Raw genomic sequence first — 25,215 nt, forward strand, 5'->3', positions numbered from 1 at the left:
CAGCAAACATAGACTTTCCAATTTAAGGAGTTAAAATAACTTTACACTTGTGTCACCTGCAGAAGATAAACTTGCAAATTTTTCCTTGGTGAACTTTCAGGAAGGAGGGGGATGTAACACAAGAGGCAGAAGGGCTGGTAGTAAAACCAACCTGTTGGGATATCAGGAAGGTGTTGGCCACACATCAAAAACCTAATGGATTTCAAAGCAGGAGAGAAAGCTATAAAGTGTTTTTTGACTTGGTGTTTATCTAAAGCAATTGCCAAGAGTAATTAGTGCAGAGCACAATCTTAGCAAGTACTTCTCAAATTTTCTTCCTTCAAACCATGTTTTCCTGGTTAAATCTTAAGAAACACATTGTGCTTTCATGTTAGGAATCAAAACACAGATAAAAGTAATGAAGTCATTCTAAACTTGCTAAAGCAGCCTTCATTAAGTTTCACATACTAAATTTTGGGCAATCAGCAGAAAACAGTTTATAAGCCATTTCTGTGGAAAATGAGGGCAGGTTCTTCAGAATACCTTGCAAAGAAAAGCATTTTGTGACCTCCTTTGTCTTAAAGCATAAAGAAGCACAAATTGAGAGCATAAAGAAGGCCCAAAAGGGAGTCTTTGCACAGTTTGTGTCCCCAAATACTGACATCCTAGTAAGCATCTCTTCCCCGTTGCTACTCTAATTTACATCGTTCTATTCTCAAACTCGTGTTTCAGATTCTGTGTTTAAGTTGACTCTTCCATTGCTGGCTTTTTAAACCTGATGCTCTGAGAAGTCCAAGATTTCTTTTACCAGTATATTTTGTAATAATTTTATTAATTCATCCTGCAGTGGCCTCAGATGTGTGGCATACTCTCTGACTTTCTGTGAAGAGTTTTCTAGCACTGCAGAGTCAATTTTTGTGACACAAAGCTGCTATATAACATTATTATTATTGTTGTTATTATTATTATTATTATTGTTCAGCAGCATGAGCATCAATTGCATTAATTGAAGGAAGTTTTAACTTGTTCAATGATGCTCTTATGTGTTAGACTCTGGATAAATTAAGTCACGAGGGATCTGTATATGAGGTTGACAAGATTCCACTATGATGTGTGTATCTTTGAAGAGTAATTCCTTTGAAGAGGAATTGTGTCACTAACCCACACAGTTAGTGCTTGCACAGCTCTGTCAGTCCACAGAGCTTGGGATGGACTTGAAATAAGGGCATGTAAGCTCAGTGTGCTAGAGAAACCCAGAAACCAGTATAAATGAGGGGGGAAAAAGACTGGGGCTGGAGGGACAGAGAGTTTGACCTGGGAAGGCAGTTTATTGCCTGATGCTTACCTAAGGCAAACAGCCTGGAGGTCGCTGGTTTTAATCCACTTTTCCCAGTTTGCTGGTGGATTTGGCAAGGGCTGCAGTGATGGCAAGTCTCTTCTGGTCAGTTCTGTTGGCAGGTCTTTGCCAGGTAGAGTTTCACTTCTGGCAGTGGGCTCCAGCGAGCATTAAATGAATGTGAACGTTTAAATACAGCAGTGGGGGCATTTCAGAAATGCTGTATATCACCACTGGAAGTGTGTGATGCATGGTTTATTTTTTCACACACCACAAACACAGGTTCTGTTTTCAGCCACGATTCAAGGAGAGTGCTCTGTAGCTCAGCTCTGCTTTTCATCTGCAGATTAGTCTCCTTACTTCCATGCAGTTTTCATTATGCATTCCGGAGTTAGTGGCATAAATTAAGATCACATAACTAATTTTTGTGCTCTCTGGCTCCCTTTGCAGTGGATGAAGGTCGCCTGAAGGAGCTGGGCAGGGTGAGGGTGCTTCACAAGAGGACAGTGATGCCTTACAGCGTGTACAAGAAGAGGAGGAAGGGGCCAAGCGACGAAGCCAACGTTCAGCAATATGCAAGTTTGGTTGGACAGACCTGTTCAGAAAGAATGTTGCTGTTCAGAAGTTGAGGAATCATTAAATGGCATTTCAATGGCGCTACGTTTGATTGCACTGCCACTGGGTGATGTGTACTATAGCTGTGTGTTGGTGTGCCCACTCAAATAGCAGTCTGAAATACAGGTATATATCCAGGCTTATGTGAGTACATGGTACTGTGTATAGAGGCCAACTCCAATAAATCTTACAATACAGCAAGGCTTTAGCAATATAAGTTTAGAAAAACATGCTTGCAATATATTTTAATTAAGTAGTTCTAGCCTTTCTATGCATTATTAATTATTCTAAGTAAGCAAAATGAAAAACAGGTGTCTTTTTTTTTTTTTTTTTTCTGGTAGAGACACAAGTTGACTAAATCTAGATTAACAGGAATTAAATTACAAATGTTCCCAAGTAGCACCTTGGATATCTGTCGTTAAAAATTGCCGTGAAATTTATGCTCGCATTTGTACGCTCCTGAAACCTTGCAAGAGGATTGAAACGTGCTGTTACTTTCTGATGTGGAATCTGGCATGGTTTAATTTTATTTCAGTAGTGTGTTTAAAAAAAAAAAAAAGAAGAAGAAAACAGGAAGAAATTCTTTTCACTGCACATTCTTCATTTGTTCCAAGCAGTAGGTTGGTGTCTGAGGTCCTAGTGAGTGTAGGAGTTCATGGTAGGTTCTCAGTGGAAGGGGAGAAGAGCTTTGGAAAAACTTCCCCTTCAGAGAAGAAGCAGACCAGTTGCACTATAAATATACCAAAGATATGCAGCCAAGTGGCACAGTGTTTTTTGGTATAAGCCTTATCCTTTGTCTAAAGAGAGTGGGTATTTTAATGCACATCACTAATGTGAAATAGAGCTTGGGAGGTTTATCCTGTAGCTCTCAGTGCACATTTCAGAACTATGCTAAACAAAACAAAAAAAGTGACATGAGGTACCACTGCTGGGTTTTGTTGCAATTTTTTTTTTCTGCAGAACTGTATGGGAAGTCTTAATTATCCTATTCCTGTGTTTTTACTGACTGTTCTGTTTATAGTGCAGCAGTTCACGGGTTAACATCTTTAATAACATTTGGGTAAATACTTCTGTCATAAACACAGGAAGTTGTGATCCTTTATGAAAGCACTTTATTATCTCATATAGAACGTTGTCTGTGTCCCTATCAAGTCATACAGGTTGTAGGAATTTGGGGAAATAACACTTGTATAATTCAGTAATGTATTACAACATGATAATGTTACCAATGCATTTGTGTTTCTTATCTTCTGGGATAACAGGAGCTGACATTTACCTTAAATCAACCTGAAGTTTCCTGTTAACCTTTGAACAAAGATTCTTATTGAAGGATATATGGGTGGTTTTCCCCCAGAAAGGAACCAAATTCTGTTTTACTCCCTGAGAGTTACATCTCCTATCATTCATGGCCTTGATTGAATTTTAAACACTTAGGCAATTTTATTAATCATTAATTTTTACATGGAAAAGACACAAGAATCTGGGGAATCAAGTGCATTGCAGATTTAACTTTTTCCCCCTGTATCTGTTTAATCACTGTAATATTATTGGTATAGAGCACAGCTTCGACAGTAACTTTAAAAAGGAATTTTATTTTTTATTAATTGGAGTGTATAGTATTGATCTACTGCCAGTCTGCAACAAAACTGGTCATTCCTCTCAGCATCATATCAGGTATGTGTTTATCTGTTGCCTGATACTGAGAAGTTTCTGTACCATCCAGTTTGTCCATGTCTTATCTAAACCTATTACTCATGAAGATTATTATGAAGAATTCCTTTCTGTGGAGAAAATCCTTTTGCCACTCAGTGACTTGTCAAATAGTGTAACATTTTCTGCCTACACCATGTGTTGAAAAGTGGTGATGCCCATATGGCTTGCAAGAAAAATGAATGAGAAAACCTTTTTATATGATAAAAAATCAGTTCAGAGGCACTGAGAAATTCCTGTAGGACTTGCAAAATCTTAAAAGATTATCCAAACCATTTAATGATGGCCTCACTGAGCTCCTGGAGAAGTTTCTCTTAGATTTCAAGGGAGCACACCTAATGTCCCTACTGAGAGTCCCTGGAGAGCTCCATCTTTTTGTGCCCGTATTTGTTCCTGATATGCCTTGTATCACACTTTGATCTGATGCTCTGTTTCTCTTGGGGAGCTTTTAAGGACTGCAGTTAAAGAAAAGTGAGATAGATAAGTGTAAAACTGAAAATTGAGCACGGCTTGAAGTTGTCCTTAGCGTGACCACTCCAGGTAAATGACCATTTTTCTGTGAATTCTGAAATGGTGCTTTCACTTCGTGACTCCACTGGAACTGCAGCACCACGACAAACTGAGCTTCTGACTCTCACCCAACCCTAATATGTATCTATATTTTAAAAAAAGTCAGTGTTGAGATTAACTCCAACATTGAGTTCACCTGTAGTTTGCTGAGATCTGACTCACTTTAGTGTTATTTTAGAAGGAAACTGGTGCAGTGTTTTTAAGGACTGATACCTCTAGCCCTGTTTTAGAAGGGGGATGGAGGCTGAGGATGAAGTTCTGTAAATTTTGCCAGTGACTTCAGTGGAGCTGAAAATTCACCACCATTACAGTTTTATTGAGGATGTTGTCATGGACAATTATTGAATTTAGAGATGTTTAATTTAGTACAAACTATTTTATAGGAGGTTTTTTGGTGTAGCTGGTTGGCAAGAGTTATCCCCAACGTAAGGTTGCCTTGTTCTATCTTCTGTTGATAAATGAGCGTTAAATGGTGGTAAGAAAATGCAGAGTTGTGACCAGTGTTAAAAAATACCATTTTTTGTTTTAATTGGAAATAAAGGGGGAGCTTACTCATTTCCAGCATCAACACATTTTGGTAAATGCAAAAGAACCCGCATGTTGAGTTTGGAATCGCTTTTCAGCAAGGCCTGTGTGACTTGCAAGTGTAGAAAATAAAGTTATTGCCAGTCTCTGTGAATTATTACAAGAAAGAACAGCTCTGAGTGTGTAATCTTCTGTAATCGTTTGTTGGGAATTCATTATCCTGGAGGTTGACCAAGTGTCCAGTGAACAACAGAATCGAGGAGCCCATCAAAGAGTGATTGGAAGGAATACCTTCAAAATCAGTGTTCAAAATCATGTTCAAAACAGAACCTCTTGCATATGATCCCACATACTGAGTATAAAAAAAAAAAAGGCCAGATTGTGTTTCCACTTGCCAAATGATTTGGGTTTTTTAAGTTAAAGTTTTGGAGAGTTTCCAAGCCCTGAGTGTGGCTGTCCTGAGGAGGCCAGGGCAGTGATCCGTGTTCCTCCATTGGGATTCTGCATCATCTGAGGAAGGTGCCACAGAAAGAACACCAAGGAAGGGCTGGTGATGACCCTGAGTGACAGAGGGAGGCACTGGTCAGAGGAGAATTAACAGGTAAATAGCCTTTAGTTATGAGACAGAGATTAGTCTCCCTGGGTAAATAAAAGTACACTGTGGAAGACAAATATCATAAATAACAGCATTTATACACTGTGTTACCCATCTGTGTTAGCCACAGCTGTTAATCCACTGAGTGTACCAGCTAGGTGGGGTATAAAAAGCTTATTTTAGATGAGGTTTTGGTGAAAAGCACAGTGACTAAGTCTCTGAGTACACAAGCACTTACTAAACAGAACTGTTGGGAACAGAACTGTTTAAGTGCAAAGATAATGGATGGTGTTAAAATATGTTGTATGAGCCAAAAGGCCATTTACAGGAGCTGATGTACAACAGTAACTCACACTAAATTTAGTGTCCAGGTGTTGGTTGTGGTTACTGGATTCCTAAGTTAACAGTATTCTATAAATTAATCTACTATGTGCATTTATAGCACATTTAAAGCTCATCTTCTGAGAGCTTTGTAGAGCTTTGTTTTCTAACTATTAAACAGGAATGTAAATGGATTAAATTAACATACAAACCAAAGTACTGCATATATTAATGCTATCTATATTAATACAAAACTCTCTGAACTCTGAAAACAGTGGCTCTTACTGATCATCTCAGACAGGCAGCAGCTCAGAAGCTTTCTGGCTCTGTTCTTCATGGTTATATTTTACTGTTTTGATGTTTATTCATTTCCTTATTATAACTATTCCCATCAGTTATTTCCACTTCAGTTTTGACACATAATACATGTGTCTGCCAAAAGTCCTGCTGAGAGATTGCTATCAGGACAAAAGAAAGTGTTGGAAAGTCTGTTAAGTAGTGAGAAGAGAGCAGAGTCCACGGGGACAGTCAGTCTGCAACCTTTGTGCTGCAGAAAAAGCAGGATTTATTTATAATTTAGTCTGCTGCGGGCTTTAAAATAAATGTGTCAGATTTCATTCATTTCCCTTTGTCTGTGACATCTGATTGTCATTGTCCAGGAGGAATCAATGGGGCATTGTAGAATATAAAAATAAACTAAGGGCAATGTACTGCAGTGATGGCAAAAAGCTCGAGTTAAGGCATGAAATCACATGAATTCTGTTGAAATTCTCATTTGTTGTCTACACAGGAGCAGAAAAGCATGGGCTGGGTGGGAATTTCAAAAACTATTTGCTGTTTCTCCCCTGTCTCCTCCAAGCTGGAGCTGAGCAAGAACACACCCAGCATCCCTCAGAGGGAATGCATTCATCTCTAGTGAAGCTCCATGGACTGGTTTCGTGCAGGAAATATTGAAATACTGGAAGTTTTTATAACTCAGTGTCTTCATCCTTTTGTTTGGCCCTGAATATGAAGAGCCATCACTGAGGTTCCTCTTTGCAACAGCACCAGACCTTTGTGGAGGTTGTTGCCAAGTCACCCTGCTGCGTCTTTTCTAAACTCACCAATCCCAAGTACCTTTCCTTAAAGTCATGTTTTTAAGATATTTTATTGAGCTTTCTTAAGTATTGTCCCATTGGCCTACTTTTTTAGTGTGGTGCCCTAGTGCCAGCTGCTCCAGTAATCAAAATAATAATAATTTCAGTGGTTTTCATCAGCAAATAAATGTTGCTTTTTCAAAATAGTAATTGTCACTATCCTAACTGATTTTTCTGTGTAACACAGAACCCCGTTTGCTGTTTATCTTCCACAATTCAGTAAAATATGGTGAAGAACCAACCTTTACTATACCAGCAAACTTAATTTTTCTCCCCTGAACTGCTCTGAACCTGCAGCCACCAGATGGCATTTCCAGCCTGTGCAGGTCACTGTAGCACTAATGTTACCTCTTGTCTGAGTATCCAGATCTTCTGGGTCTCTTTTATTAACGTCTCATTCTGAGTTTAATTTTTTACTCTGCTCTTAATTGTGGTATATTAGAAAAAGTAAATATTGTCGGGGTGGGGGGGTTGACAAAGCTCTGTGCTGTGTCAGTTGAATGAAGCACAAATTTGTTAAAAATCAGCTAAAGTCCTTTCTTTTCAAAGCCAGCTGACTTTTAAGTCAAACACAGGATTTTATTTAGAAAAACCAATGCTCAGTTCACATATGTCCCCCAGAAAATAAGTCTCTTGATTGCCAAGAGATGTCTTGGTGAGTTTTGTAGTGCATTGACTGTGAAAGCTAAAAAAAGTCAAGTGTGCATCATTTTTCTGCTTTCTCTTTATCCCTCTTTCATTCTTTACCTTATTTTTCTATCAGGATTTCTTTCTCACCTATGCAGGGCATAAAATGATGTTTCTTGAAATAAGGTTTCTAGTAACTAAGAGGTCAGGAGACTGCAACACTTTATTGCTAAGGCCATTGCAGCCCATTTGCTTTGTGAATATATTAGTTTCTGTTGCTCAAGATGAAAGCAAAAATAGATCAGTTGAAAAAAAAAAACCCCAATTTTAAGTTCCCAATTTGAAGTTATTTATTATTTTTCATACAAATTCATTATTACAATGTCCAGAAACTTGAAGAGGGTTTGCTGCAACAGCTGCTGCATGTGTCCTAGAGCTGAGATTATTCTCAGCCCTGAAATTCTTGTACTCCATAAAATCCCAGATGTCTTGTACTCTATCCTAAGCTGGCTGTAGTAAAGGGAGGAATAACTCCTTTCCCTGGGAAGGGACACCTGCCATTAGACCAGGTTGCTCAAAGCCCCATCCAGCCTGGCCTTGGATGCAGCTCCCTGTGTCCTTACTGTCACCCTTCACTTCACATCAATACCTGCCTCAGGTGATCCTCTCAAGCCTCCTGTGTTCATGCATAGTGATATTCTAGGAACCCAGTGCTGTATAATGAAATTGGAGCTTCTGTAGCTTCTTTTGGTCAGCTTTTAATATATTAAACCTGTACTTTTCATTTATCGCTTTGTATTGTAAAATAAAAAATAGTTACTGTTTACACAGTGGGGAAAAAGCAGAACAATTAAACAGAAAAACGAGACTTGCTAAAATTAAAAATGGACATTCCTGAAAAGACAGGACTCTCCTAACGAAAAGCCCACTCAATCCAAAAAAGAGAAGTTGTCAAAATATACCTCCCATTTAATGCACTGAAGATTTTGATGCTTTTTAACAGCTGCTTTTCCATTCGCATTTCCTTTGTGTTTCTTTGTTGTTGTTGTCGTGTCCTCAGATTTTCTTTTGCCCATATGAGCATCTTTCAGTTCTTTAGAGTCCTTAGAAACTGAGACATTTATCTGTAGCAGCAGTTCCAAAGCATGTTTAGCCTGTTGTTCATCATTCCCTTGCAGAGTGACCTAGGAGAGAAGGAACACATTGACATTTACAGTGGCTAATCTATTGATCCGTGGGGGAAAACAAAGGCAATCAACGGGAGGGCTGTAATTGTTTCATTAAGCCCTGTGAGCAGCTCACTGTACATCGATCCAAAATGCCTCAGGGCTGTGGCCTCACAATGTCACGACTCCCCCCGTGGGCACCTTGTTTTTCAATTTGCTGGTACTTGAAAGTGCTTTGACAGTCTCAAAACATCCCTTCACTGAACTGCTCTCGCTGAGTGTGGCCAGGGAAGTGACTAAAATCCAGGCAGCCCAGTGGGAATGGTTTCCCCCCTTCTGGACTTATCAAGCAGTGACTCCACTTTTCTCAAAAGTAAGGTCAGGGAAATCAAACACACCCATGTCTGGCCTTCACTGAGCCTGAGTGCTCTTCTGAATGGGCTCCAATAAGAATATTAATTTTTTTTCAGTCTGCATCAAGCAGAAATTACATGATAGCTTTAAAAGCCAGCAGTCTGTCCTCATTAGAAGTCCTGCAGCCACCAGTGATGTGTAGTCTCATGGCTAGGCTTCACGAACAAAGATTTGGGAATGATGTGTAGTAATAGTTGGATATTTAATAAAAAGTTCAATTCTGACATTAATGGTTGGATATTTAGTAAGAAGTTGACTCTGACACAAGAAGAAAGTGGTTTCCCAGTTCCTCTTCCAGCCAGCATCTGGGATTCTTTTCGAATCTCTCTATGTCATTATTCATTAGTGTATTTTAAAGTAAGCAAAATCAGGTTTACAATCTCATAGACCTTCTGGTGGTACTATAAATACAACTAATAATTGTCTGTTCATCTTATTTTTGCTGGAAGTAAATGTCCTCTGGATCAAAACATAACTTTGTACCATGACCAAGCTGTAAACACTTGTCCCTCAAAGAAGGTGGAAGTTGGGGTATAATGTGAATTTATAAGCTCAGGTGAATTGTGTCACCTCTGACATCAGGAGCTCAGTAGAATAACCATCTATCTTGTGATTTTGCCTCTTTTCTGGAAGTTTTCACCCATGGCTTTGTCCCTTTTTCCTCCTGCACACCTGCACAGGTCCCTTTGGTGTGTCTGGTCCCTAAAGATCTCACGCCTGACGTCCTTCCCAACAATTCTACCTATAGAAGTGTGTGTGGAAAGATGGTATCTGGCCATTAGGTGCATTATCTGAGGTTTCACAGTGTTCTTGCTGAGTTGATCCTCCTATTTTTCAAGGATTGTAGTAGTAAGAAAGGCCATAAATTACCTGCAGTGTTGTTTTTGTTGTTAACTTGAACTAAGAAAAATTGAAGACTTTTTATGTGCCAACTATTTGCTTAGTTGCCTGAAGTTTTATGTAAGGGTCTCTTGTTTTGGGTGATGAGGTTTTTCACAGGAAGTGTGGTTGTATTTGGAACAGAAAATGGAAAAATGACCAGAGCAGTTACAGTTCTTCTCACGATGCTGGTAAAAACCTTTACCAAATTTCTAATGATTCTGATGTTTATAGCTTGGAATATTTTACACACATGTTCCAACTTTGCATCCACAACATTTGTTAAACCAACAAGTCTGTAGCAGACACGATAGCTACCATCAGGAAACTTGTTTGACAGTTTAAACAGGCAGCATCTGTGTTTCCTACATTTCATAGTACACAAAAAGAACAAGGATTGCCCATAGCTCAATTAATTCAAGATGTTGTTGCATGGTGGAACTCTGTTTTGGAGATGTTAAAAAAAAAAAATCTAATTGAAAAAAGGGATTTTGCTCTTGTATTTGGCTGAGTTTCATCGATATCACCTCCTCAGTGGAATATTATTGAGAGCAGTTGGCTTGAATTTGGAGAATTAAGATAAATTGGTGATCATCAGGACTGTCCTCCTGTGCTTCCAGCTACATCTCTGTTGAAAGTTAATTCAGGACTTTCAAATCTCAAAGTCATGTAAGAGATTTGAATTGGGGGCCACTTAAAATAACACTGAAATCGTCACTGTTGTCAACAAAAGGAGCAGTTGCATTGCAGGGCTTGGGTTCAGCAGAGCACATAAACAGATGCTTAAGGCTAAGCCCACGAGGAATGTTTTGATGAGGTGGACTCCAGGAGAGCCAGGACACCACAGTGTGGTCCAGCCTTGCAGCAGAGGACGTAAAACATTACAGCATTTTGGTGATAATCAAAAGGGCCGTGTTTTGGCGGCTGCTGCAGAATTTTCCAGCTTTGTGTTGCTATGAAGAACTAAGAGAAAAATGAAGACTTGATCTTCTCTGACAACGTCCCTTCAACAAAAACTGGGTGGAGGGAAGAGGTGGGAACAGTTTCCCAGGAGCTGTAATCGTGGATCACATTGTGATAGGGGTGTTGAATGATATCCGAGCCCATGATTTCATCTGTTGGCTTCAGGGAGGCTCTTTGCAGGGCAAGATATTATTCAGTGTGTTGTGTCTGAGCCTCTGACTCTTGCCTCTGGTGACATGAGGTACTTCTGTCTACAGGAGCAGGTTTTACACGGGCTGTTGAGCTGTGCTGTGGCGTGTGCTGGTACAGTGAGGGGCCTCTCTGGTGAATTAGCCCACAAATACACCAGTTCTGTGTCAGTGTCTGTGCTGGGTGTCTGCTCAGAGATCCTTCCCCACACATTTTTCTGGCTTGTTTAATAGAGGACGTGCAGAGAAAATCATGCACACTTATTTGAAAATTTATGGGCTGACCTGAGTATTATCTCTGGGGAGGACTCCTTGGGTCAGTCAAAATGAATTAAAACCAAATGTGTCTGTTTTTCATGTTTACTCTTTCCATAAACACAGCACATATGCAGTGTGCAGCTGCTGTCCTGAAAGGGTTTTTCCCCCTGGTGTTTGGGGGATCTGTACTTTAAGAGCATGTTCTATTGATGGGGCTGTGGAAGGAACAAGTGATGCTGGACCATTTGACAAATCATTTATCAAACTGTCTGGAAGAATTTCAAGTAAGGTAAGACAACAGTGGAGTCAGAGCTAAGGCAGTCAGTACACAGTGCATTTGAGTAGATAAAAAGCAACAAAAAGTCAATGCCTTTCCCCTCTGCTTCTATCAACTCCAGGAGAAATGAGATTGAAAGATACAGAACATTTCCTTGGGGGAAGATTACCGTTTATTTTTATTGATTAGGGCTCTCAGGCTGTGACCTCAAGCACTCCTGGCAGTCTCTTCCCCCTCCTTTAAACACTCCTCGCTGCTGATTTTTGCTCTGACAAAGCAGTTTGTGGTTCCCTTTGGCAGTGAAGGCTCCTCAGAGCCAGAGCTGCCCTGATGCTCCATTTTGCTGTGTTCAGGCAAAGCCTGACAAGAGCAATGTGCTGAGCCACTTAATCCTGCAAAGGCACCATTCCTCCTCCTGTAAAAAAAAAGAGATATTTAATCAGCCCCACCAGGAACTCTGACATCCTCAGACAAGGACATTGAGGGGCTGGAGCATGTCCAGGGAAGTGAACAGTGCTGGGGAAGGGTCTGGAGCACCAGGAGCAGCTGAGAGAGCTGGGGAGGCTCAGCCTGGAGGAAAGGAGGCTCAGGGGGGACCTTCTGGCTCTCTGACAGGAGGGAGGATCTGGGTGGGATTTGGTTTCTTCTCACAGGTAACAAGAGATAGAACAAGAGAAAACGGCCTCAATCTGTAGCAGGTTTAGATTGGAGATTAGGAAACATTTCTTCACTGAAAGAATGGTCAGGCATTGGAAGAAGCTGCCCAGGGAAGTGGTTGAGTCACCATCCCTGGAGAGATTTAAAAGCCATGTAGACATGGCACTTGGGGACATGGTTTATTAGTGACCTTTGCAGTGCTGGATTAATGGTTGGACTTGGTGTTCTTATAGGGCTTTTCTAACCTAAATGATTCTATGAATGGGCAATGGGCACTGCAGGGGGGTGAAAGCCCACCAAGCAGTTGCTCTATCAAGGAAATGACAGATAAGGTGAAAATTGAAATATCCCCATGAAGATTGTGGGGGCAGATGAGGAACACAGTTGGAATCAGGAGGACTAAAGTGCTTGATGGGTTTATGCAAGACTTCAAGGCTCCTGTTCTTATGGCAACTTAATGGTATTTTTGAACTGAAAGTGAAGGAAGACCGTATTTTACCACACAGCTGCAAGGTCCTTCAGATAAAAACAGAGGACAGGAACTTGCCCCAGAAACATAACATTAACCAGTCTCATTCTCTTGTGGTTTATTCCATTTTTTCCCTTCGGAGTATAAATGAGAATGTCCTTTTTTTCCAGGCATTTTTGGTGTCATTAACCAAATCTCTGGGTAGTGGGATCTGTAGGAGATGAGAGCAATCAATGGAAAAGGGCACTGAATCTTCATGAGGTCCATGCAGAGAGAAACCAGCCCTACAGCTGTAGGACCCAGGCAGAGTGTGTGGCTTTTTGGCTGGCAAAAACTCCTGTAAATCCTGTTGTTAGTGCCAACACCAGGTATCTTGTAGCTCTGGGTGTGCAGTTCACTGATGAAGCAGAGCTTCCTCTTTTCCTGAGCTGGTGGGAAGCCTCAAGCTGGCTCTGACCTGCTGTTTTTCTTTCCCAACACTTTCAGTGGGTAGCAATTATTAACCATGTCCTTCTCCCTCCTTTCAGCAGGATGGTTTCCACCCCATTTGAGGGGTCTGGATGAGCTCTCTATTTCCTGCTCTCCTCTTGTCCCATCCCTGGCTGTGGGCTGGAGGGGAGCACGTGATGGCACCCACCAACCTGGGGGAAGTGCACATAATGAAACCCTTTCCTGGTTGAATAGGCTTGCAGAATGCCAACCAATTTCCCCAGCAGCCAGGACCTTTCGGAGTCATTCTATATCCTTTTATTGCCGTTGCCATAGCGAAGGACACTAATTCACCTTTGTGTGAGACTTAATAAAAATCAGGCCATCATTCACTTGTCTGTAGACCATTAGAAATGCCTGTGCTGAATTTTGGAGACGAGCTTTTCACTATCTATTAATCCACTGGCTAAAGAGTTGGTTATCTCATTCTCTTGTCGGGGATCTTTTCAGGGCACCAAGGAGTCACTGTACTGGCTGTGGCTACAGTTGTCTGGAAGTAGGCAAAAAGGCTCACAGTTGCTGTGGTTTAATTTAAATGCCAGAATTACCTTTAGGGTGACTGTTCTTTGCTGCCTGGGAAACCCCTGCAAAGTACTGAGAACACTGAACTGGCCTGGCATCAATCAGAAATTGTCCTTCGTGGCCTAAATTAAAGAGGCTGTTTTACAGACACTGAGGGTGCATTTGGGCTGTAGGGCAAGGTAACAGGGTGGCATATTGTGCAGAGCCAGATTTCAAGTGACAGAGTGCTGTGGGTCAGTCTGTGGGTTACAAAGACAAAATACACACAGTTACCCTTTAAACTGCAAGAGCTGCTCTTGGTTTGGAGGTGTGCAGATGATGGTTACAAAGCCCCGTTTCTTGGTGTTCTCCAAAATTAGCCTAAAAAGGCAAGAGGCAGCCAGCAGGCAGAAACAAACCACTAAGAGTACTGGGATATTTACTCAATAGGGATTTCTTGGTATTTTATTTTACAGCAGCAGTTTTTGCATCACAGTTTTGCTCGCTGTGCCACTGGAACAGTGGTGCAATAAATGAATACATGAATAATACATAATATAATATGAATAATATAATAATATATAATGAATAAATGAATGTTTCTCACGTTCAGACTCACGCAGTGGCTCCACCTCCTACAGGCAGACTTGGATCCCCTGCAAAGAGGTTCCTGCTACCCCTCCTCACCCCAAAAGCCCAGATCCCAGCCGTGGCAGGGCATCCCCCTGGCACGGGGTGGCTGAGCTTCGGCCAGTCCCCGGGCCCACGGCGGGGAATCCCTGCATTGTGCTCCAGGCATCAATGCTCTCAATGGGATTAGCCTGGAGAAGGGGCGAAAGGCTGTGGGAAAACCTGCGTGTGTCATATTCCTGCCGCCGGCCGCCGCAGCCCAACGTCGCCACCCGGCCCCACGGCGGGGTTAAAAAAGTTAAGGGCAACTGTCGTGGCAGCTCGGATTTTTGAATTATGTATTCATGGATCTGCATAATAGCCTTTCAGATGGGGCATTGTTGTTCAAGGCGCAGTCTGGGAATTGTGAGAGGGGACTGGGCGGGTTGGGGAGAGAGAGAGGGATGGAGAAGCACAGAGGGTGGAAACGTGGAAAGCTAAGACTTAATCAGAGTGACAGATTGTATGAAATGAGATTTTCTTCCCTGCTTGCACTGTGCCTACAGAACAAGTTTTCACTTGGAAATGCTGATTCCTCTCCCATCCTAATAATACTTGTATTTTCTCCCTTGGCTAAGTTCTTACAGCCCTAAGAGAGGATGGAGCAAAGCTGTAAATGCAGGTACCTGCTCCTCTCAGCCTTGCTCACCCAGGTACTACTGGATTTTCCTGTCCCTAACACAGGTAAGATGAGCAATGGGCTTCCCTGGTTTGCTTAATGCAGGGCTGCAGCAATCAGGTATCCAGGAGAGGGAGAGATACATTTGGAAGGGGATAAAGATGGGAAGCAGCCAAAGGGGCAGGTTCGTTGGCCAGTTTTAAGGGGAGCACCAGTAAGAAGCAGCCTTAGTGACACAATCACCTGTTATCCTGTGTTTGAGGACTTACCTCCTGCAGTCACAGCTGGAAGGTCCGAGGAAGAGGAGGACAGTGATGGGCAGGAATGGGAGAGGCAACACCAGCATCAGCCCTGCCTGCGGCTCCACAGCCCCAGGACCTGAGCCAGAGCTCAGCCTGGGAAAAGGGCAGCAGGAACCCTCCCTCTCCAACATCCTTAATGGGCATAACACAATATTGGGCTCCAAACACATTTTCTTGTGAGCAAAAATGATTTTTCTATTATTTACCCCGTTTCACCCCACAAATTGCAAAGGAAATATAACGGGAAAAATATTTACTCCCTCAAAGAGTCCATTTCAAAATGCAGAGGATTCTAACCATGCTGTGGTAGACCCTCCTCAAAGCCCTCAAGACCCTTGTTCAGTGTGCCAAATGTGCTCCTTGACTGGGAGAACACATCCCCTTTATTCCACAGCGCTGGAAAGTTGAAGGATTTTCTTTCTGCTCCAAGTTGATGTACAATCTGCATGAATGTGCCCAAATAAACTTGCTGATCTGGCAAAGCTAGCATAAAATTCATTAGTAAAACATACATTATGAAGTCCCCAATCAACTAGATGTGGCCTGTGCTGCTGCTTAACAAATGTGCACATTGTCAGTTGTGACAGCCTCTGGAATTTGGCCCAAAGCTGCAGTGGCTTAAAGCACAGGGATTTTCCATAGCATCTATTTTTAGCAATTATATAGAGTCTGCTTAGAGTAATACCTGGACTCCTCTTGATGTTCAATGTATTTATTCTCCCTGTGAGGTCGGGAGGAATGAACACAAGCCAGTTTAGCCTTTTCTGCTGAATAGCTGGAAACTGGTGAGGTTTATGTCTCTTTATAGGGGAGGCACAGCCACAACACACAACAAGTGTGAGGCCTTTTTTAAGGCATTAGGTGCAATTAAAGGTATTTGCAGAAATGTTAGGTGGCCACATGCTATAGGTGGGGTTTAGACAGTGTGTATTTCTCACCACTTGTATTTTTCTTGACATTTTCTTTGTAAAATATCACAGTTATGTAGATATAAACATAGTCTATTTTGCTAATTACTATTTCCACTCCCAGAACTTTGGAGCCAAGGAGGAGATGCACTTGCTTTAACTGTTGTAAGAGTGACTTTTTGTAAGTGGATTGAAAGTAACTTTGTGTTTTATCCTCTCCTGGAGCACTGGCTACTGATCCAGGGCTGGGCTGTCCAGTTTGCTGGGTGGGTCTTGCTCCTGTGGCTCTGCTCTGTGGAGCTGCAGCTGCCCCTGTGTCTTACAGCTTCTTCCTTTTGTGCCATCTGGGCTGAGTCTTTCTCTCCTGTCACTCATGCCATCCTTTGGTTAGCCTTGACTGGTTTTCTTTGAGTTCATCCCTGTCTCCTGTGACTCATGTTTCACTGCCATTTGGCTTGTTACCATATGCCACTGCCTGGAGTCACCAGTGGATGAATAGGCTCCATCCAAACAAACAGGTTTTTCCCTGGGATGGATTTTTTAAAGCTGCCCAGACTCATCCTCCTGTCAGTCGTGGTACCCTCTGCACACCTACTCTCTGCCTCTTAATGCTTGACCAGCAGATAAATCCTCTGATTTTCCCTCAGGTTGGAATGGTGCCTCTGCATCGTGGTGTCAGCTCTTTCAGCTACTGAGCTTGCTGTAAAATCCCCTCAAATAAAACCTGGCCTTGTATGTACAGCTGCTCCCTCCTCGTGCCTCTTATGGCACTTGATGAATTTTGGCCAGTTCCAGAAAATGAATGGGTTTACTGTTCTGTTGGGTTGCCTGGACCCTCCCTCTGAGATGTGCAGATATGGAAATAGGTGGCCAGGCTCTGGCTCTGCAAGGCTGTTTGCATGGCACACTCTCCCTGCTCTCCCAGCCTCTGGAAACAGCTCCCTGAGCACATCCATGTCTTCCTCCTCTGCTGCCACAGCCTGAGATCTGTCTCCTGTTTACTTTGGCTGCATCCCACGTGTTTTCTTCATGATCCCACCTGGGACCAGCCTGCCTCTCCTCACTGGGGCTTCCCCCCTGCTTTCCTCCCCCCCAGCACAGTCTGTGGTTGCATTTGCTCTGCCCTGTGGCTGCTCTTTAGTGCTGTTCACCTGGAACGGGATTGCTGCCCCTTCCAAGCGTGCCAGGGAATTCACTGTGAGTCATCTCCAGGGCAGGCACCCGAAGGGTCCTTGTGTCTGCTCAGTTCTGCCATTCCTGCTCTCCTCAGCACAGTTACCTGTCTCTTCAGGGCTGCTTTTACCAGGAAATGATACTCTGAGGGCTGGAGCAGCTCTGCTCTGGAGGCAGGCTGGGAGAGCTGGGGGTGTTCACCTGGAGAAGGGAAGGCTCTGGGGAGACCTGAGAGCCCCTTCCAGTGCCTGAAGGGGCTCCAGGAGAGCTGGAGAGGGACTTGGGACAAGGGCCTGGAGAAATGCCCAAGGACATTATGAAGTCAGGACAGGACAAGAGGAGACTGCATTAAAATGACAGAGGGCAGGGTTAGATGGGATATTGAGAAGAAATTCTTCCCTGTGAGGGTATTGTTGGGTATCCCAGAGAAGCTGTGGCTGCCCCATCCCTGGAAGTGCTCAAGGCCAGGCTGGACTGGGGTCTGAGCAATCTGGGATAGTGGAAGGTGTCCCTGCCCATGGCAGGGGAGTTGGAACTAAATGGGCTTTAAGGTCACTTCCAACCCAAACCATTCTGTGATTCATTCTAAAAAACGGCTCTGACAGTCCTTCACCAGACTCTGTATGCTGGGCATCCTTTTCTCTAACTTTGAAAATACTATTTCTACTGGAATATGATATTCATGCTCCATCTCCTTCCATCCCACAAAACCTCTATCCCAACTCACCACTGGGCTCTCCAGTAATGTCTGTCATCATTCACTCCTGTGTTCCCCAGCTGCCACTGCAGTCTGGAGGCATTTCTGTAAGCCCAGAACAGTTTCTCTTGAAAATATCTTCTGTTGAAGAAAGTTTATTTCTGTGTCCTAGAAATGCTCCCATCCCTATTTGGCAAACTGGTTTGTATTCCTAATTAAACACAGAGCCCAGAGTGTTTTGCTCTGCACTGCAAGTATGTTTCCCTTCTTTTTCTCCCTGTTTTTTTCTGTAGGATGTGTGAAAAGAGTGATATCTCTCCACAACCTCTTTCTTTCTGAGATTGCAGAAGTCCCTGAACACTTTTATTAGGTGTCCTAGAGCCCATTAATCCTGGCAGTGGCACATCATCCACTTCTCGTCTCTTTTCCCTCATGCAATAGAAAGAAATTTTACTTTCCTTTTCTCCTCTTTATTTCCCTCCTGGTAAGCTCTGGAGTCAGACTCAGTTCTTGCTTCCATTACTTGCACAAGTGTTTTTACTCTGGAAACTCAAGTTACTTGGCAGCCTGAGTCCACACATGGCTGAGTCCAAACTTGTTTTCCTATGTGAGATGCAGTAGTTGGAGCCTTTGCTATCCTTGTGTGTCTGTGACCCCCCAGATGTGTGACAGATGTGTGTGAGAGAAGTCTGTGCTCACAGCCCATCCATGCTGGCTCACATGAGAACCAGGGCTCCAGTACACAATCCAATTTCCCTGTGTCAGCAGAGATTTGAGAACAAGCCTCGTGTCTGCTCCTGACCTGCAGAAACGGCGCAGTTCTGCAGTGGGAGAGTGTCTTGCCAATTCTTATGACTTTGCCTTTGCTGTGGGCTAAAAGTATGTGTGGAATGAGCTGCAGTACCTCAGCTGATGGGTAGGGGCTGATTGTACACCGAAGTACAGTGAGATGTCCTGCTCCATCAGTCCTGAGGGATGTCCTGCTCCATGAATCCAGGGAGATGTCCTGCCCCATCAGTCCTGAGGGATGTCTTGCTCCATGAATCCAGGCAGATGTCCTACTGCAGCAGTCCTGTGAGATGTCCTGCTCCAGCCAGGCTTACCACGAGCAGCAGCTGAGGAGGTTGGTTGCTCCATGACCACTGTGGTCAACTCTCTGTTGTACCAGGAGTTGGTTGACCCCCCTGAAGGGCAGGGACTCTGCCTTACTAGAGGTTTGTGCAGCACCCTGAGGGTTGCAGGCTCAGCTGTAGCTCTCAGGTGATACTTTGAGTCAGTAACTACAATACCTGTATTCAGGTAACCCAGCCTAAATTATGGCCCAGGTGAATCCTTGCTGTTGATTCCCACTCAAGCCAGTGGTTACCATGGATTACCAGACACTGTGATCTTCAAAGACTGGTTTGAATTATTCTCCCTCCTTTGCCTTTCTATGGGCAGACCACCTAATCCCCTGGAGATCCCAATCAGTGGGAACAAAGAGTTCTAGGTTTTCTGGGAAATGCTTGGCACACAGGGGGATTTACTGCTGTGAGATGATTAACATTCTTGAGGTAATTTTAAATTAAATGAAGGAAACCATAGCATCAAACTGTAGCATTTCCAAGTAATTTCTGCAATGGAATATCTGTAATGGAATATCATGTCTAGATGTCTGTGACATGTTTGATTTCTTTTAGGCTGGATTTCTAATTTTATTTAACCACTGCATGAAGCCTTACAGCCAGAGGCCCGAGATGTGCTCTTTTGGAAAAGTATGAATACCTCCTTGGCAACACTTGAGAGGAAAAATTTAGGTAGGTTGTAGTGCATAGGCCAACAATCTTGTCACTTTGGATGTAGAAAATGAGGTCATAAGGAATTTTTTTTTTCCCTGCTGTTTTTAAACAGATTGATGGATTAAATATTATGCAAAATAGCAAGTGGGTTTTGTAATCTGTATTTTCTGTTTATTGAACATTGAAACACTCATGAATGATTTAAGGGAAGGAAGGAAATATGAAATGAGGAGAATATGTTACCAAATACTGGGTTTGCAGTGCTTTTTCTGGGCACTGTTTTAATAGACAATGTACTGTACTTGAATACCATGGTATGTACATGAAATTTTTGAATGTTACATTTCATGTGCAATATGCAATTTCATATGCAATAGCATATGAATCAAGTAGTCTGATTGCATTCATTTTGATTTAGGTTGTGCTGCTCCTGAATGACAGTCATAACATAAAGTTTGCATTGCAGCTGCTTTGGAAAATAGCACTTGATTATTTTTGACTGAAACAACCTGGGCTGCATTGGAAAAACAACACTTCAAAGAAAATGGTCCTTTTCCCAAGGGGCCATTAAAGAATTGTGGATTATTGTAGCAAAATGCAACATGGGATTTTATTCTAATTCATAGGCAAGTTGTCTTTCTGAAGCAATCTTTTTTCACAGTTATAGACATGCATTTCTTCGTGGTCCTGGGTCTGCTGTATGAGGAGTGGAGAGCAGGAGAGGCTTCTTAACACTCTGCTTTAAAATGGTATGTTGAAAGTTAAAGTATAAACCCACTTGGATCTAGATAAGGCCCTGGGGATCTTCAATGATGAAGAAAATGAGGTAGACAGGAAAACTAAACACTTGTTCATATAGGAGTGCTAATGCACCTTTAAAAGCCCAGACTCTGGAATCCTTATAGAATTGAACAAATACCTTTTTTTTTCCCCCTTCTGAGTGAATTGCCTCTTTCTGTATAAACAGTTTTGCTCAGTGTTGACTTAAAGGCACCTCATGAGCTTGGCACCCTTGACTCTGCCCTGGCTGCCTGGGTTTCCATGGGCCCTCAGTGAGCAGCATTCCACTGGGAGAGCAGCAGGATGGGCTCCAGCTCTGTCATTTCCCACCTTAGCCTGGCTTTCCTTACCCTTCACAACTGTTGTGTCCCAAAGTCATCGCTTTAAAATGACCCTCATGAGTTTCTTAACACTTACAGGGCTGTGAAGCTGATTCCCAGAGGTATTTTTATGCAGTTGATTGTCTTCTGCTCCTGCCCAACAGCTGATCATGAGGATGCTTTCACTGCAGTGAGGTGATGGTCACAGTCTGATTTTCTGTTGTGCTTTGTAAATGGATTCAGGTGCTTTTTAAAGGCCAACAGCCGCAGATGGAAGCAGCTTTAAAAAAAAATAAAGTTAGCTAGACCCTGCACAAGTCATTCAGTGAGAACTGACTTTGTTAGAGGAGTGTTGTAGAAAGGAGAGCTACAGCATCAGGTGTTTCATGGCATCCTACTCCACATGCAGGTTCACTTAACTCTGTGTACCTGGGTAGCAGGAACTATGCATGTCTGAGTATGAATCTGATCTTACACTCTGCAGTCCTGATGGTTCAGAGCAGGATTTGTGAAAGCACCCAGTGGTTGGAAAGAAATGGGGTTTGCACTCCTGAATCAGTCAGACACTTGAAATATTTTCCTTCCATTTTTTTCTTTCTTTTTTTCTTTTTCTAATCAGATTCAAATCAGAAAACTCCTCACCTGTCTTGTTTTTCCTTCCAAAGACTGTGCTTACCCCAAGCCTGAATTTGGCCTCTTTGTCTTTGTAGGTGGCATAATGCTGACTTTCATAGTTTGACTTCCTACATAAGGCCTCATCTGCCATGGGATCAAGCCACACTACTCATGGCTTGAGAAGCCTTGAACACACTGTAGAAACTGGCTAACAATCCTATGCATTTTCCTCCCATTTTCCTTGCTATTTAACGTGGAAGTTTCCTCTACATCTTCCTTCAATGCCACTTTGCAAACATTTCTGTGGCCCTTAAGAAAGTATCAGGATTTGCTAACATTCCCCTAAACCTTTGTATTAGCTTTTTTGAAGGTAGAATGAACCCCAAGCAGTTTGTTTCCTTCTTGGAAATGTTCATAAGATCGGATGCAAAAATGTGAGTATTAGGGTGAACGTGTTCTTTTAATTAATCAAACCCATTGTTCCAGGGTGTATTCTTAACTGCTACTTTAAAAGGAAGCCAAAACCTGTCAAAATGGTAATTCAACAATGCTTTCAAAGGAGTAAGAGAGCTGCTGGGTGAGCTGCTGGGTGAATGCTGGGTGAATAAGACCCGATGGCGGTGCGGAATCGCCGCTCATCCCAATTCCAGTTGGGACTTTTCACGAGGTCTCTGAATCCCCGCAGATACAGTATTTGCAAACTTAATCAGGAGCAACAGGTTTTTCTCATGACCTATTGTATAGCCTCCCCTCTGAATGGGCTGTTGTGCCGTTGCATCTGCGGGCGGCTCTGGCTGCCGCATAAAGGGCTCGGGGCTGCCCTTCTGCCCCTCTGTATTTCACACGGGTGCCTAGGAATGGCACTACACATCCCCGCTTTCAAGTGACACCGAATGGCTCATTTTCCCCTCTATTCATGGAGGATTTAATTGCCCTGCACATCAAAAGCGGAATGTCCCCCAATTACCATCCTCCTCCCTAGAAAAAAGCCCAACTGCCTATCTCGGGATGTGTGCCAGGAGGAGAATGGAAGTGTCCAAACACAAGCCAGAGGAGCCAAGGGGAAAAAAAGAAACTGGCACAGACGGGCAGGTGTTAAAGCACCTTTTTTATTTTTTTTTCTGTGCACCTCCATCTGTGAATGTCTGCAGAATATTCCATCTCCTGGAGCACGGTGCTTTTTAGCAGAAAAAAAGACAGATACACAGCTGCCTCTGACAACTGGCAGGGCTTGTGCCCTTCCATCCCTGGAAAACTGAGGGATCTTTAAGGTCCCTTCCAACCAAACCATTCTATGATGCTCTGCACGGTATTAGTTACAACTTAAATAGTGCTTTAGTAGGGTTTTTTTTTTTGAAAGGTACTGGATGCCCTTGCCTTAAAAATATAGCTTCTGTCCACCTCCTGCAGCTTGAGCTATTTGTTAGTTGTAAAGAATTATTTGATGAAGAAATCAGGTCAAATCCAAACTATGTCAAGAACTGGGATTTTTGTGAAACACTAGCTTTCAGGTTGCTGTAGGGTTGTTAAGTACAACAGACATCTTACAGACAAATAAACCTAATTTTTTTCACCAAAAGGCACTTAATTCCACCTACCCTGAAAATTCAAACTCCCAAAATTCTATGCTGCTTCTCCCTCTTCACCCCTTTCTGCCTGGATTTCTTTTGTGCCTGTTTTACACACCTAGTGGAAGATAAAGCTCTGTTTTGTGTGTCACTGGTAGGGGTTTTGTAATACAAATTCCAATAAAATAAGGGTGACTGCATTCCTACAGTATGGGAAGCTCCCGGGGTGTTTGCAAAGACTTTCCCTTTCAGCTTGGCTGCAATGGAGATCTCAGCTAGAAGTGCTGGTTTAAAAAGTTTGTTGTCTCATACAGGAGTCAGGAAACTTTCTAAGCTGATGATAGAGATATGCCTTCAAAGGAAACTGGGAATTTAAGGAAGACTTCACTGGAGCTGCACATCAAGGTAAAGAATGTGTTTGGATTACTCAGTGATGAAGAAATTATTCAAACTCCCTAGAGGTTGCCTAGATAGGACAGTCTGGGGAAAAAATTGGCAGTGACTTGAAACCTTTCCAGAGAGACTTCCAGACATGAAAATCGACTTCTGCTCACATCCTGCATCCAAAGCCTTTCCAGGATGCCTCGGAAATGCTTTGCCTGGTGGATGCCACCAGCTCTCCAGGGAACTGGCAAAGAGCAGGGGTAGCTGAGTAGATGCAAAAAGTGGTAATTTGCACCATGTCATGGCTGGGGCTCCCAAAAATTTAAGGCCAGCCCAAGTAAGACTCAGTCTTGACCTGTGTCCCATCTCCCTTGATTTTTTGATTCCATGGTTCTTCTCACCCCGCCTTGCCTTGCCACAACAGCACTGCTGCTACAGCCTCTCTGACTAACAGTTCCTAAATTTTTGGGGGTGTGTGGATAAAAAACAGCCTGTGCACAAGCTGCATCTTCAGGCTTTGATCCTGGAAATCCTTAATCATGGGAAGTGCATGAATAGCATCCTTCAGGGAGATGCTGCTGTTTGTGTGCTGCAGGTTAAGCCCAGGCACAAAGATATTAGGGCTTCTGGGGATTTTCTTGTACATGTATGTGTGGCAATTTCAAGTGTCTGTCTATAAATTAGGAGATTAAAAGCGAAGAAAATGGAGAGAGACAGAAGTGTTTTCAAGTTTCTCCCGGATGGAGGAAGGCACGAGGAGACAGGACTTTTGTGAAGGCTGTTTAGGCAGCTGGAAAAAATGCCATTTGTCAGAGAATTACGATAGTCTAGTCTAGACAAGACTAGTGCCTGTTTCCAAATCCTGAAAAATTAATGTGGGCTGCAACTTGGAAACATAATTCAGATTTTGACAGAGATTTCTGTTGCATTAGTATAAGTACACACACATATGCAGTAGCATATGCACATGCAGAGGGAAAATTCCATTTGGTTTACCTTGTGGATTTATCCCCATGGTTTGTAAAGTGACTGTCGGTCACTAGGGACACAAACATAGCAGGATGTTTGCAAATGCCCAATTCAGGGTAGTGGAAAGCCTTTTTTTTCTCCTTGGCACCAGCTAAAAAACCCACTAGCTGTCATTGAGGGCTGGATTGCAGACAAGCAGGGGGTGAGATGAGATATCACCCCACTGGACTGTGTGAACAGGCAAGTGTAGCTGGAGATCATCTTCATAAAAAGGATGATCAAAGTAAAATTTCAGTGATCTATCTGGGGTTTTTAAAAATTTTTTTCGTTGCTACTTTTGAATGTTGGGTCCTCCTACCCCTTCTCCCTCCTCCTCCTCCTCCTCTTGAGAAGGAGAGCATGATGGACAGTGAATGCCACTGCAGAAGGTTGTACTTCACAGGGATACAACCCTAACTGGCCAAACACTCACACAGATACTTTATAATTTATCATATTATCAGTATCTAATATCTACACTAAGGAATCTGTTCCCTTTTGCTTCTGAGCACAAGACAACCACCTGTTTACTGTCTCAGAAAAAAAACCTGCATGCTTTTATAGGTGTAATAAACCACAATTTCACTGTCTGCAAGGGGTTACAACCCTCACTTCTACCCATGGCTGAGAAGACTTGGAGACATCAGCTCCACCATCCCCTGTTGCTGTCGGCTCCTCTCAAACCATCATGACCCGTTTCATTAAAAGCTGTTCCCCCT

The 25,215-nt window shown here is 42.8% G+C and overlaps 1 protein-coding gene across 1 annotated transcript in view; it reads left to right on the plus strand.

Annotated features, from left to right (window-relative positions):
- ATE1 (arginyltransferase 1) overlaps window positions 1-4,905 on the plus strand; it is a 72,255-nt gene extending 67,350 nt beyond the window's left edge. The window contains 1 exon segment of the mRNA XM_029962017.1: window positions 1,766-4,905. Coding sequence (XP_029817877.1) covers window positions 1,766-1,944 — 179 coding nt within the window. The 3' untranslated portion in view covers window positions 1,945-4,905.
- Window positions 4,906-25,215: the final 20,310 nt, after the last annotated feature.

The sequence above is a fragment of the Manacus vitellinus genome, unplaced genomic scaffold (assembly GCF_001715985.3).
Source record: "Manacus vitellinus isolate BGI_N305 unplaced genomic scaffold, ASM171598v3 scaffold_40_pilon, whole genome shotgun sequence".
Classification (NCBI taxonomy): domain Eukaryota; kingdom Metazoa; phylum Chordata; class Aves; order Passeriformes; family Pipridae; genus Manacus; species Manacus vitellinus.